Here is a 13,822-nt window from a genome sequence, read left to right as displayed (position 1 = left end):
CAGCAGGTCAGAGGGAAACAATAAAAGGATTTCCCAACTGGCTTACCAGATCCCTGCCAAACCCCACAGTGAGGGAGCACAGGGCACCTTCCCAGACCTCCCGACATGAGTCAGCCCATCCTACCCCACCCTGGGGGAGCCAGCACCCACCTCAGACAGGACTCGTGCTGGTCAGATATCCGCACCACCTCAGCTCCACAGGCCTTCTCTAGAAGTTTGGGAATCAAAGCCCACTTTGGTCAACTCTTCTCACCCAGGGCCAGCAACAGCTATTCCTTTGGTGGCCTCCTGTTAAATGGGGTCTCCTAGAACATGAGGTCTTCTGGCTGGGTGATCCTGCTGTACGTGACATACAATAGCCTATGTGTAGGAAACCATCTCTCTACCTTGTCTCCAAAGTTACTCTGTTTGCTAAGGTTACCAAAGGCATTAAAGTTTCCTAAAATACCCTGAAATGATATATAGACTACAGAAACACCAAATAAACATCCAAGAAAAAGAGAAGCTTAGGATATGAGTGGCAGTACAGTGGCAGAGTGACCCCCTCTCTTCCATAGACAGTCCCAAGACTGTCAGGTGTCTAGCACAGGAGCTCAGCTCAGATACAGAATGATGTTCCAGGAGGCCTGGGGGAAAACTTCCTATTTTGTATCATAATGGAGTGAATTAGGATCATCTTTAATATCTTAAACAGGGCCTGGGCTGACTGTTACCTTCAGTGACTCTTGTGAAGCTCCTGTGCTGGTGCAGTAAAAGTCCCAAGTCTCCTTTCTAGGCCCTACTTTCCTTTGCATGTTTTCACCTGCTTCTTCTCCCACCCACCACAGTGCTCTGGACAAAAGAGCTCTCCCTGTACGTCTTTCAGTGCCTGGATATCCTCTTTGGATTGCCTATTCCTGTCCTCCTCCTTTTACCTCTGTCAGTGAGCATCTCCCCCTCCTCTGCTACCAACCTCACGACTACCTATATGCTCCTCTATTCATCCTACAGTGTTTTTGTGCTGTTTGCATATGATAAATCCTGCTGCTGTCACGTACTATTTAACTCCAGGAAGTGTGGCAGAAGGCCAGCTTGTCTGAGACATATTACAAAAAGTGAAATTTAAAAATCATCCAGATCTTCTCATCCAGAACCACAGCTGTACAAAAGGCCATCTCCTCACTTGTGTGCCGAGGAAAGAGCTCATCCGATGTGGTGACAGCAGAGGCCTGCAGCATGCGTGGGTGAGAGCCCCGGGAAGGACTGGAACATGTGTGATGCAGGAGGAGGAGGGTAAAAGCAGGAGATGGGTATTGGCATATGTCAGTGAGGAAGAGGTGGTTTGGCTTTCTGCAGAGCGTAGGAAGAAAATGATTCCTTGTGTGTGTGTGCGTGTTGCAAGACCAGCATTGCAGAATAAAGGGATGTTCTGCCTAGGGAGCTAAACTGGCTGCTCTTTGAGCATTTTAATAGCCTTTCTTTTTTCTTTCCAAAGCTCCTGTCACCAGGAGTTCTTAGACTCCAGCTGTAAGAGAGAGTATGAAGCATCCAAGATCATTTTTGAGTGCTCTATTGCCAACATCTGCCCAAGGCCTCCAGAAGCAGTAGGCACCAGACCTCAAGCTGTGCATGGCTGCCTGTGTCCCAGCTTTTCAAAGGCTTTAGTTTGCACTTCTGCTCCCTTGCAGATGTCCTTTGTCCTCCCCCTTCCCTGGCACACTTAGTCTCTTTCCAAGTTAAACAGGAGCCTAAGGCAATGGATACTCAGTCCCTTGACTGCAGTTTAAAACCACATTTAGAAACACGGTAGAGCAGCTTGCCAAGCAGCCTATTCTCTCCAGGGCAAAGGAAAGGGTGCACAGTAGCACAAGCTGATCCAACATGTGACCTAGTGGGCTTGATTCGTGAAGGAATTGCCTGTCAGCCCTCTTGTGTCTGGACTGGTGCTGATGAGACCAAACACTAAGACACTCAGCCAGCAGAATGACCCAAAACTCAGAAAGGCTTCGTTCTTAGGCAGCTCCATGCCAAATACCAGTGCGAACACTTCAGAGAGGGTTGGGACTGGGTGGCTGGTGCAAGGCTGCCGTCACCACTTAGGTGGGTTCTGAACTGCCCTGAAACAACATCCTGCAAAAAAAGTAGGATGAGCAGCAGTCAAGAAAGGAACCACCATCTCCCAAGAGAACTCTGCAATTTTTTGCAGTTTCATTAGTTCCTGCTTTACAAGAATGGGCTGAATTAGCTGGATACAAAAGCCTTTACTTCCGGCAGGGAAAGACGACACAAGCTCTATAGTCATTTGCATCCAGATTTAGTTGAAAAACACCCATGCAGTCCATACAGCTGCTCTGTTTATAAGCCTAGAAAGGTTATTACTCCCCTCCTTCTGGCACATAACAGTGGCACATCCTTCACCTCAAAACATTCATTTTCCTGCTTCCCCGAGGGACCATCCTCAGTAGAACTTTAAACAGGTTCCCTATTTAAGCCAAGAGGATAGTGGTGAAGAAGGATCAGCAGTGAGCAAATAAGATGCCTGCTCCATGGTCCTAAGGGGTGGAAGATTCTCCGCCACTCAAATTCTGAGTCAGAAGCTACTCAGACCCCCTTTCCCTCTATCCATTTGTTTGGTATTTAGAGGGTTGCCAGAGTGGATACCTACAGATAATACATCAAGAAAATTTAAAAAGTAAAACCACAAAAGCAAGATGGGAAGAAAAGGAGGGAGCAAGAGAATGTAGCAGATCAGGCTGAATGGAAACAGACCCAAAAGCCCAGATAAGCCCTCCTGGCTCCCCTGTGTTGTCAGGCTGCGGCTGGGGCTCTTCTGGCTCCTCCATATCGCAGCCCTCAGCAAACCACGAAGCAGAGAAGACTAGCTACAGTCAGCCTGGCAGGCAGCAAGCACCCAGCTCTGTGTTCATAAGCTTAATCCACCAATATTGCCATCCCTGTTGTAGCCCTTTCTGTCCCTTTGGTGAGTGGTTTTACTCCCTTTGTTCCCATCTTCTTGCATTACCTGAAATATTCATTCAGCCTAGCAAATTAAACCAGGTCCATGCGTCACAGAAAACTTACAGTTTATACACATAAGACTAGAATTAGAAAAAAGCCTAATGAGCCAAGCAGAATCAAGAGGGCTGGTGTGCAGGAAGGACACCTGACATCACACAGGAAAACAGCAGGCAGGTCAGAATCGATGCTCCTGGAGCAGGGAATCACCTTTTGCAAAAGGGAGGAATACTGTGCTGATGAGCCTGTACTCTCTCCTGACCTGCACTCCTCTCCTTAGCAGCCTGTCACTAGGGAGATTAACAACTGGCTGCTTTCCCCAGTTCAAAGCAATCCTGAAAAAAAAATAGCTGGAGCAAGAGGCTGGCAAAGGAGATTTAACTCCTCCCCACAATGCACTCAAAGGGGAAAAATATTCCACATAAAAGGCAAGGACTGGAGAGGAAGGCGGGGGGAGAAGAAAAAAAAAAAAAAAGGTAGAGAGAGAGATAACCGAGATCAGCACCTAAGCAATACGTGAGAGGGGAAGGACTGTTTTCCCTCCTTCCTTTCCACCAAGGAAATTTCAATGGGAGGAAGACAAATAACGAAAAAAGCCATCAAAGCAAGCTGGTGATTCATTAAAATAAAAAATGCATTATGCATTGAGAGCAGTCAATTAGGAGATGCAAACTGCACACTGTCCTGTCACCCTAGGGGAAGCACAAGCAAGGCGAGTGGGAGGAAAGGATAAGTAGGAAAGGAAAGATTTACAGGCATAAACAAAACCCAGCTATGACCCCAAGCTGGGTAGCTTGTAGGAAGGAGCAGCCGTCACTAACCCACATAGAGTAGCTGGGAGCAGACTTGTGTCTTTGGATTACTACGCAGAGTGAATATACCTACTCTCTAGACTCAAGAGTCAACAGGAGCATTACCACTTTGAAAAAAGTGGGATATTTGTGCCAAATTACTAAAGAGAGTATCCACCATCAGATCCCCAGAGTAGAAGGTAAACTCTGGGAAGCATCAGAAACAAGTCCTTTTCTTCCCTGGGCTCAGTGCAAGCTGTGTGCAGTGAGGGAGAGCACAAACGGTCCCCAGACCCCTCCAACACATCCACAGCCGTCTCCTTGGGTATGTCCCTTTCTTTCCCTCCCCACATCACACATGGAGTCACTACAGGACCCGTGAGAGTGTGAACAGGCCTGCTAAGCCCAGTCCTGACAAGTCTCCCCTTCCTGCTTTCTAAGACCTGACAAATACACCACTCCAGGAAGATATCATCAGGATCGTCCTCCTGAGCCTGCCCCTCTGCCTGGGCTCTGGCACCTCATTAGGATTCTGCATGACACTTTTCAAAGCCTGCATCCCTCATTGAGATGCTGACAGACAACCAGAGCACACAAAATGCTCCCTCCCCTGCAAGGGGGCATTCTAGCCTGCGATTTCTGCTACGACTCAATCAGCATCCACTGTAATGAGGCCATCTACTGTCGCTGAGGCCCTGGTGACTGATGTCTGAGCTTCTACCTCAGCCTCCAATTGCTCAGCCCCTCCTCTTCTTTTCTCAGCTGCAGATTTCCTCAGTTGACAAAAATGAGACAACGAGCAAGACTTGGATGACAAAGTGCACCAAATTCCCAGTACTGCAGCTTCTAGCAAATCTTTGTCAGCTGAAAATCAGTTTAACAGCAAAAAGCAAGCATGTTTACCTGACAGGATTTGGGAATACACCATGAAGTTTCATGGTATCTTAACAATCTCCTGGGCTTTGTAAGGGATGTTTTTGTTCAGGGTAATTTGGGTCACTTTTGATCAGCCAGTGTCTCTGGCACACTGCCACAATTCCTCTTACCCATATACTATCTGAGCTGCACCTCTCTTTAGTCTAAACTCCTACATCCTTCTTTCTCTTAATACTTCTGTCAGTCCTGGCCTCTCCTCATCAGGAAGGGCTGAATTGCTTTCTAATGAAATTATAAGGCAGATGAATCAAGCCCATTGAGGCATGCAGGGCTTTACCACTGTGTAGCTCTATGCCCTCCTGTCCTGGTTTCTGCTGGGACAGAGTTAATTTTCTTCCTAGTAGCTGGTATGGTGCTGTGTTTTGGATTTAGTACTAGAAGAATGTTGATAACGCACTGATGTTTTGGTTGTTGCTGGGTAGTGCTTAGACTGGCCAAGGACTTCTCAGCTCTGCCGAGTGCATGAGAGGCTGGGAGGGGACACGGCCAGGACAGCTGACCCAAACTGACCAAGGGGGGCTATTCCATAGCATATGATGTCATGCTCAGTATATAAGCTGGAGGAGGAAGAAGGAGGGGGGGACATTCAGAGTGATGGCGTCTGTCTTCCTAAGTAACCATTACGCGTGATGGAGCCCTGCTTTCCTGGCAATGGCTGAGCACCCACCTGCCAATGGGAAGTGGCGATTGAATTCCTTGCTTTGCTTATCTTGCGTGCGCTGCTTTTGCTTTCCCTATTAAACTGTCTTTTTATCTCAACCCACGAGCTTTCTCACTTTTACTCTTCTGATTCTCTCCCTCATTCCATTGTGGGGGGAGTGAGTGAGCAGCTGCATGGTGCTTAGTTGTCAGCCAGGGTTAAACCACACCTCCTCCTTGCGCAATACTGAATGCAGGTAGAGGAACTGCACATCTTAGAACTTTCTGGGTGTAGTCCTACAGAGCTGAGAACAGTTACGTTACACCCTTAGGAGTCAATCACCCCCCTTAGATTTCCCAACCCATTCCATTTGTTTTGCTTCCTAGTCCCATTTACAACATTCTGCTTTAGAAACGAGGATGCAAAAAAATGAGCTTTATGGCGAGAATGAACATTCTGGAAAACATTTTTTCCTAATCTTTTATGATTTCTGATGTTTCCTTACTTTTTTCTCCTCCCAGGCTTCCTGTTTGGTTTCAGTTTGTGGGTAAAATACAAATCCATTTAGTCCATAGCAATATGCATCACAGAAACTACGTACAACAAATTATTATAACAATGCTAAGGACATAACTCTAATCATACTTTTCCTTTGGGTTTCCAAACTGTTTTCCAAACAGAAAACAGAGAGGAGCTGTATCACATCCTTTAGAAAACAAGGACACTGCATAACCTGTATCTTAGCAACAAATGAATTAAAAGCATAACGTCCTAGTCCGCTCTACAGAAAAGGCAAAACCAGTATTTAGAAACTGAGAAAACTGAATGCAGGAAGACTCACCTCCCCCTTCTTTACAGTCATGGACTGCCGACGAGGAGTGATCTCCTCATTGATGCTGGAGAGGAAGTTCTGCGAGATCCGCAGAGCATCCTGCAGCAGTGGATGATCAGGGTGGCTCACTGGAGTGTGTTTGAGCAAATCCTGACACCAGGAACACAAACAAAGAACAGAACCATGAGCAGCACTGGAAAGCAGAAGGGCCTGAGAGGCCCTAACTAGAGCTGTAGGACAAGATGCTCCAGCTACTTCTTACAGATTAGAGCAAGGCTTTATCTCTAGAGGAAGAGCGTAACACTCTGCACTTCTTGGTAACACCACTGAAAAGGTAGCAGGGTCCTACCTATGGACTCCCTCCCTTTAGTGTAAAGGGAAGAGGTTCTTATACAGCATGACAGGTTTATTTTTGCAGTCTTGCAGCTCCATGGAAAATTTGAAGGGCAAAGAAAATAGGGAAGGAGACGAAAGTTTGAAAACTACCCTTCAGATACTTACATGCAGGACAAGTGTGCTGCGAGTTACTCGATCCACTGGCTTGTATAATAGAGCTGTAAAAAAAAAAAGCAGCATGAACTTAATAAGGAAGAGGTACCTAAATGCAGCCCCTACAGAGCAACTTGTCCAATGCAACTCAATGTACAGGCACAGGTTTATTGACCAATGAGCTACTGGAAAATCCCCTTCTCTGAGGTTAATGTGTTGCACAGCCAGTAAAACACAGAGGAGATAAACATGCTCCACAGCAAAACAGATGCCCACTTGTGAGCATGCCCTGCCAGACAGTGACTGAGGAGCACACAAGGTAGTACAGAACAACTGCACACAGCACGGCACACTTCCAACAACTCCCTGGCAACCTGCCAGTCCCACAAGTCAGAATCGGGCCTTGCACTCTTATTAAAGTTGCCAAGGAGGTCCCTGAAAGGTCGGCAGTGCATCCCTCCTTCTGGAGTTCAGCATGACATGTTGACTGCTTCCAAATCCCAATAATAGGCCAAAACAGGAAGGGAATTGGCTTTTATATTAGTGAGTATGGAAGCTTCTTCTAACATGGGTTGTCTTCTGCTCATGTGCATAGAGACAAGCGCCATGGAACCTGATCTTGACCAGGCTCTGTAGATGCTACCATAGGGCAAAAACCATGTAACAATAACTGCTAGGATTGTGTTTGTGCTATCACTGGGTAGCAGATGTTCCCTTAAAATCACAGCAGTCCTTTTGGTTGGCCTGTTTTTGCCCAAAGGGACTGATGAGGTTTTAAGCTGGGCAGGGGCTTCCCCATGCACGCATGCAGCTTACTATGCACGAGCTCTGCTACTTCGCAGAAGGGAACTGATTTCCCAGGTAGAGCCAGCAGAGACTCCATAACCTCCCAGCATTTAAAAAGAAAAAAGGAGAGTGGAGGTTTGGCAACAGCCTCCACACAGTCCTGACAAACCACAGTCTCCTCTGCATGGATCACTCACTTTCCAAGGAATTTTTCGTCGTCTGATCTTTAGATTCCTTTGTGCTTCTAGCCTTTAGATTCTAAAAGAAAAAGAAAACCCATGTAGCAGATGGTCAATCACCTTGAAATATCACATGGGAACATAAGAGACTATCTGCTCCTCCAAGGGAGGGCCTAAGTCTGAATGGAGGACAGCCCTATTGCAGTTCAAGTTAGTGAAGGAAAAATATGCTTTCCTTCTTGGTAAATCCACCATTGCCACGTCACAAGCACCCACACATCTCAAATATTAAGCAAATTTCTTAGGATTGCATGTCAATAGAGACGCAGAAAAGCAGGGAACCACCTATAGCAACAGGGATGGTAGAGTTTTTAAATCACCTGCAGGAGAAAGACATGTCCAGAAGGATGCAGCCATTGGCACAGCAGGTGTACACCACCAATAAATAAAGTACAGGATTGGGATTCAGTACCCCAGGTTATACTTCATTATACCTGTACTCAGAGCTGGGTGACCTTGAACAAGTCAGCTCTCTTTCATGTCAGAAAAGGAACAATGTTTGCGACTCTTCTCTTTACACATGGACCGTGAAGCTACCTGCATTAACATGCTGAGCTCTGAAATCCTCACCAGGACACAAATGCAAAAGTATGAACACCATCATTCCAAATATACTAGATACTAGCATGATTTCAGAATTATCCTTCAGAAAACAGCAAAACCGAGGGATCATATTTGCACAGAGCCCAGGACCCTGGGGCCTTAATCTCTATTCTGTCTTCTAGGGACTACCATAATACTATCTATATATATTACTATTAATAAATGGGAAAGTCCAGAACATGCATTTTAGTACTGAAAGAAAAGTAAGCACAGGGGAAGCTACTTTACTGAGCTGACCCCACTAAAGCACAGAGTGGTCAGGCAAATGACCAGAACCTGATGGAAATCCTCAGGAAGGGAGAGAATAGAAGACATTTCCACTCTGATGAGTAGTACAGCAGGTCCCAAAAGGCAAACCTTGCTTCCCTCATGTCGCAGAAGGAACATGTTTTATTTTACCTCTATATCATAACAATCTAAAGGGACATGCAATATTGAATGTACTCAGGAGGTTTTTCAGAGCAGTAAACACCCCCAGTATTATTCAGCTCTGATGACTTATCTGCTTATTTTTAAGGGCGCACATATGAAGTTCATGTTTTCTTAGCAACTGAATTCTTCAAGATATAATCACCGCAACACAAAAAGTCAATGAGACCATACACTGCAGGCAAAGCTGGTGGCCTGAGAAGCCTGAAAAAGCATTGAAAATGCTTTGACACAGGCTTCCCCTAAAGAGAGGAAATCAGAGCAGCCCAATGAATAATATTATAGAAGATGACTGACACCCTTGCCTTTTTAAACAGAGAGCTACCCTCTCCTCCTCTCCACACCAGTGAAGCCTGCAATTCCACTGACAGCCATAATGCAATCCATTAAGGATGGCTTTTTACACCACAGTCAGCATCATCATTAGCAAGAGAAATATTTGAGAAATCCAAATACAGCTTTTCATTCTAGAAATGCATGGAGGTGGCACAGAGCTGAGAAGTTCAAAGCAATGCCAGTTTTTACAAGATTCCCTGGGTGGGGACAGCACGTAAAGGCTGTCTATGTGATAACCTCTACTAGCCCAAAATATAAATTGCTGTAAGAACATGAGCTGGAGCAGTGAGTCTACAGAAACCTGCAACTCTTCCGGAAGTCAGGGCTGCAAAGACACTTGGAGGATAGACAGGAGTGACATCGCAGGGCATTAGTCAGATCCAGACGGCTCATGTGTCTGAATACCATGACATTACCTCAGAGATTTCAGCAAACTGAGCATTGGCTTGGCAGCATTTCTCTGCTGTCTCCATAGCAACTTCATAGTTATCCACAAAGGCCCGGTACACTCCCAGCTGGCTGGCCTGCAGGAAGCAAAACAAAATAAAATAAATGCTGGGGAAGAGACAGTTTGGGATGGCCAGCCTCAGTATCTAATGATCAGGTCATGTTCCTTTATGCCAGAGAATCACAGGGAAAGCTGAGCAGGCCCAGAAAGATACCTCTGACCTGTCAGCTTTACTTAACCAGTTCAGGTGCTCCCATGCACCCATTCCATCTATGCTGAACAAGTTCACTTGTGAAGGATGTGGAAGCCTGTGAGAATGACACATCCTTCTACTGCCATCTATTTCTCCCTTCTGAACTGCCAGATTACTATCTATTAATATTTTAGCTCATTGATATAACTGGAGCTGCTGGCCATTTGCCACATAATATGAATCAGACAGAAATGATTCGGCCCAACAGCACAAATGTGACGCCAGAAAGCTTCTTGTTGGCATTTGCATGATGGACACACACACAAAAAAAATCAAACCCAGATATTAACCCGTATCTGCATTAGTGAACATTGTTATAAGGGCAGCAGAGTGCTGAAAATACAAAAGAGAGATCCAGAGCACAATCTGTTAGAAAGGCAGTGACTGCAGCACTAGGTGACAGAAAATGGCAGTTTTTCCAGCAGAAGGAATATGCAATTGGTCCAGAAGATGAGGTAACAGGCCTCAGAGTGCAGTAATAAGCCATCATTATCACTGAGTCTTAGCACTGATCCCTTTTGATGACTTAGGAATTGCAGCCATATTCATGCCAGAGAACATAAGATCCAGCTCGGGAAATCCCTGGGTAGCTTCCAAGCTTGTCTGGATTGCAGAGCTGGTTTTGGATTGCAGAGCTGCACAGGCTGTGCTGTAAACACCTCAGCAGCTTGCATGGTCAATAGTGAGCCAACAGGTGGGGTGCTGTAAAAGGCTCCATTAAAGAGATGTTACCAGAAGAGCCTGCATTTACCTGCAACTTCCCTGACACTTCTGTCCAAGATGTGCAACAGGCAGAGCACTTAACTTTCCCACAGACAGTGCTCTTTTCCTCTCCTGCTCTCTCATAATCATTGTGTTCCCCATTCCCTATGGAGCTTTGTGCAACAGACGATGGAAAAGAAAAAGCCACTCTCAGGAGAGCATTCCCTGCACAAATTTCTTTAGCTAACAGAGGCTAAGAAACAGTGAGCTATTTCCTAGGGTACATTTTACTGAAAGATTAGGAACAAATCTCAACCTTCATACAAAATAACACAGTTACGGCTGAAGCTGTAGGAAACTGCACTTACTTGTGCCAGGGATGACCTGGCCCCAGCAGTGTGGAGAAAATATTTTTGTATTTGCCACTGGGGCACAATTCTGTGAAGAAAGCTGCTGTCAGAATTACTCATCACTTCGAGGGCTTATGACATTCAGGTTTGGATGATGCCAGCTAACATGGCAGAGCTTTGAAGTTTCTCCATTCCTGTGTGGCTCTCTCATTTCCTGCTACTCCTGAAAAGTCTTTCCAAGCTTTCGTTTTCCTCCAATCAAAGCAATAATGCTCAGATACAGTTTTCATGCTGGCTTAAGTTTTCTCTTTTTCGATTAGAAAGAACACACTGAAAGTTAAACAAGCTTTTGTAGAAATAATTGGCTTTTGGTTAAAATTTTTTTCCGTTCTTGAATATCAATGATATCAATGATAATACCTGCTAAATATTTCTTCAGTTCTAAAACCAGTTCTAACGTGTTTCCTTTCTAGTTATAAAAAATAAGTACAAAATACTCCCCAAAAATGGCAAACATATTTCACTCCTGCATGCCTAGTGTCTTTTTTTTAAATTTTCCTCAGTTTCAACAGGAAAAAGGTGGGATAACAGTCACTGATGTTGCAAACGGATCATACTTTGTGCCAGACCACATGAAATTCTAAAACTCCTTGCATGCACTATCTATAACTTCAATCTACAGTCCTTGGTTTTGCATGATATTCAAGAAAAATTAATGTCCCCAGGGACCTCAGGATAATAACAAGGATTCCAATGTTTATCATCAGATTGCATGACATGACCACAAGTAAACAGCCTGCTCGAAAAGATTTGATGTACATTCTGTATAGATGTCTTGTAATGCCTGATGTTCTTGCTGTCTCTCTCATCTAGCTGCTTCCTACTGCTTGCCAAGAATTATTAGCTTTATCTCATCCAGCAACGAGTTCACAATTCCCACTGATACTGTACCAAACCACCAGAAACTGAAAATGCTAACTAGCTCAAAACTTCCTGCACTAGGGCAATTTGCTCCTTTGCTTCCAATACTAATCCAACAAAATCAACAATTCTCTTACAAATGCACAAAAACTGGGGGAACATAAAATAAGAGTGCCAGAAGGGCTCAACGTCTGACCTGTGATCATCATCAGTAAGAAATGGTCTTAAACAAAGGCCTAAGTAGCTGTACCATGAGTCAAAGCCTGCTCGATAGCCAGCAGTGGTAAAGAATATATTCAGGTCTTCTTCAATTAGTGCTATCTTCATTGCCACACTACACTTTCAATACAGTTCATGAGGCTTCCACTTTCAGCAGCCCTCTGTATCTTTGCTTCAGCAATCAGTAGCAGGTGGTTTTATCTTCTTCAACCAGTTGCTGAAATTGCATACCATGAACCAACTACCAAGGCACCAACTTGACACCTCCTAGCTAAAACATGCTGGCAGCGAAAAGCAGATTCCCATATTTTGATCTTGAGCTGCTGGCATGCATGGAAAACATCATCTTCCAGGCCCATCTCCTCCCTGCTCCATAGGGGATGGGGCTGGTGCTGGGCTACACAGCTGTTAACAATTGAGTGACCCTGGTAAAGTGCACTCCCCATCCAATAAACCCCTCATTGGAATGTCACTCCTACCCCAAGAATCAGAGGCACCTCAGGAATGCAGAGATTCTTTTCTTTTCTAAAAAGGAAAAACAGCTCCTTTAATCCTTTGCTCTCTGCACATGCAAGGGGAAAGGCTAAAGGGGCCAAAGGAATCTCCTAGAATGCAAACAATTTGTCATCTGGCTCAGAAATTCAGCAATTTTAATTCAGCCTCAGGAATATGCTGTATATGTCTTTGTCCTATTCCGCACTCAGATAATTTTGTTGTGGTTGCTGGGAGATTCTCAGCAGCAGGTTGGCTGCATCAGCATAGTAGCAAGGGGAATATCAAGGCCAGGATGATGGTAGAAAAGCAAAGCCAAAGGTGATGACCATAGAACAGAGAAAATCAGCACAAGATAGAGCAAAGCACCATAGAGAGAAGGAAGTATGCGTGACAGAGCTGAGCAATAATGAGAAACATTTAGCTGTTGGTGTTAAAAAGTGCCCTTTTTAACACTGCTATTCTCCCATCTTCCTCTAAAGCAAATGATCTGATGACACTGCAGACACCTGGAGATTCAACGTTGCTGTGAAATTGTATTTCTATCAGTAGCATAGCTTGTTGGAGTCTTTAGAGGCAATGAAACAGCCACTTTTGCTGTAGGCCCTTCACTGCAGTGAGGCAAAGCTAGAAGCCTCTCACCTAATCCAGCTATGGGCTTTCATCCCTTCGGTCTACACATAGTCACCAAAGGGAATCATACAAGCACCTGTGAGATGAGTGAGAGGTAACAGAAGCTTTGGTGATGGCAGCTGACTCACCAACTTTTGGAAGAGGTCCCCTACACGTTGCTGGTGACTCCACTGCTGCACTCGGGGAAAGAGCCCATCATAGAATTCTTTGTGGATCTCGTAGAGCTCAGGCACTTTGAAGAATATTGTCTCAATCTGCTGACTAGTCAGCACAGGCTGAGAGGTGGTGGCAGCTGCTTTCAAAGGCTTCATGGGCTGAAATGAGGAATGAAGGAAATCATTATCATGCAAACCAAGTACATTTAGCCTTGCCACATTACAACACATCCCTCCAGAGAGTTGTTTTTCATCCTATTAATACGTGATATTTGCATTCACGCAACTCCTGAAAGCTAGACATTAACAAATTCTCTCATGGGGATCAGCCACTCCTGGTAGGTGGATTTTCCCAGGATATTAATGGGGTGATTAAAAATCCCCTTGCACTCCATTGCCTTAATCTCTGTCCAACTGCACAGAAATGTGTCTAATAATTGGTACAGGATACTGAAAGACAGGGCTCCCGGGTACTACCACACTAGTAACTCCCTGGTTGCACCATATTTCTCTGCTGGAGAGGAAGAGTAACAGGTACCCTTTTCACCTGGCAACTTGTAACCCATGGTACGTG

At 45.1% G+C, this 13,822-nt stretch overlaps 1 protein-coding gene across 2 annotated transcripts in view; it reads right to left on the bottom strand.

Annotated features, from left to right (window-relative positions):
* The window catches only part of BCR (BCR activator of RhoGEF and GTPase), a 101,781-nt gene that overhangs the window by 26,818 nt on the left and 61,141 nt on the right, over positions 1-13,822 (bottom strand). For both annotated transcript variants that reach the window (XM_009643085.2, XM_035898603.1), the window contains 5 exons: positions 13,222-13,407; positions 9,492-9,599; positions 7,666-7,726; positions 6,695-6,747; positions 6,203-6,343 (listed from right to left, as the gene is read on the bottom strand). In XM_009643085.2, the coding sequence (XP_009641380.1) occupies positions 6,203-6,343; positions 6,695-6,747; positions 7,666-7,726; positions 9,492-9,599; positions 13,222-13,407 (549 nt within the window). The remainder of the gene's footprint in view (positions 1-6,202; positions 6,344-6,694; positions 6,748-7,665; positions 7,727-9,491; positions 9,600-13,221; positions 13,408-13,822) is intronic.

Source organism: Egretta garzetta, unplaced genomic scaffold, assembly GCF_000687185.1.
Source record: "Egretta garzetta isolate BGI_Z169 unplaced genomic scaffold, ASM68718v1 scaffold447, whole genome shotgun sequence".
Lineage (NCBI taxonomy): Eukaryota > Metazoa > Chordata > Aves > Pelecaniformes > Ardeidae > Egretta > Egretta garzetta.
Note: the sequence above shows the minus strand (reverse complement) of the source record. Positions and strands in the feature narration are given on the sequence as shown.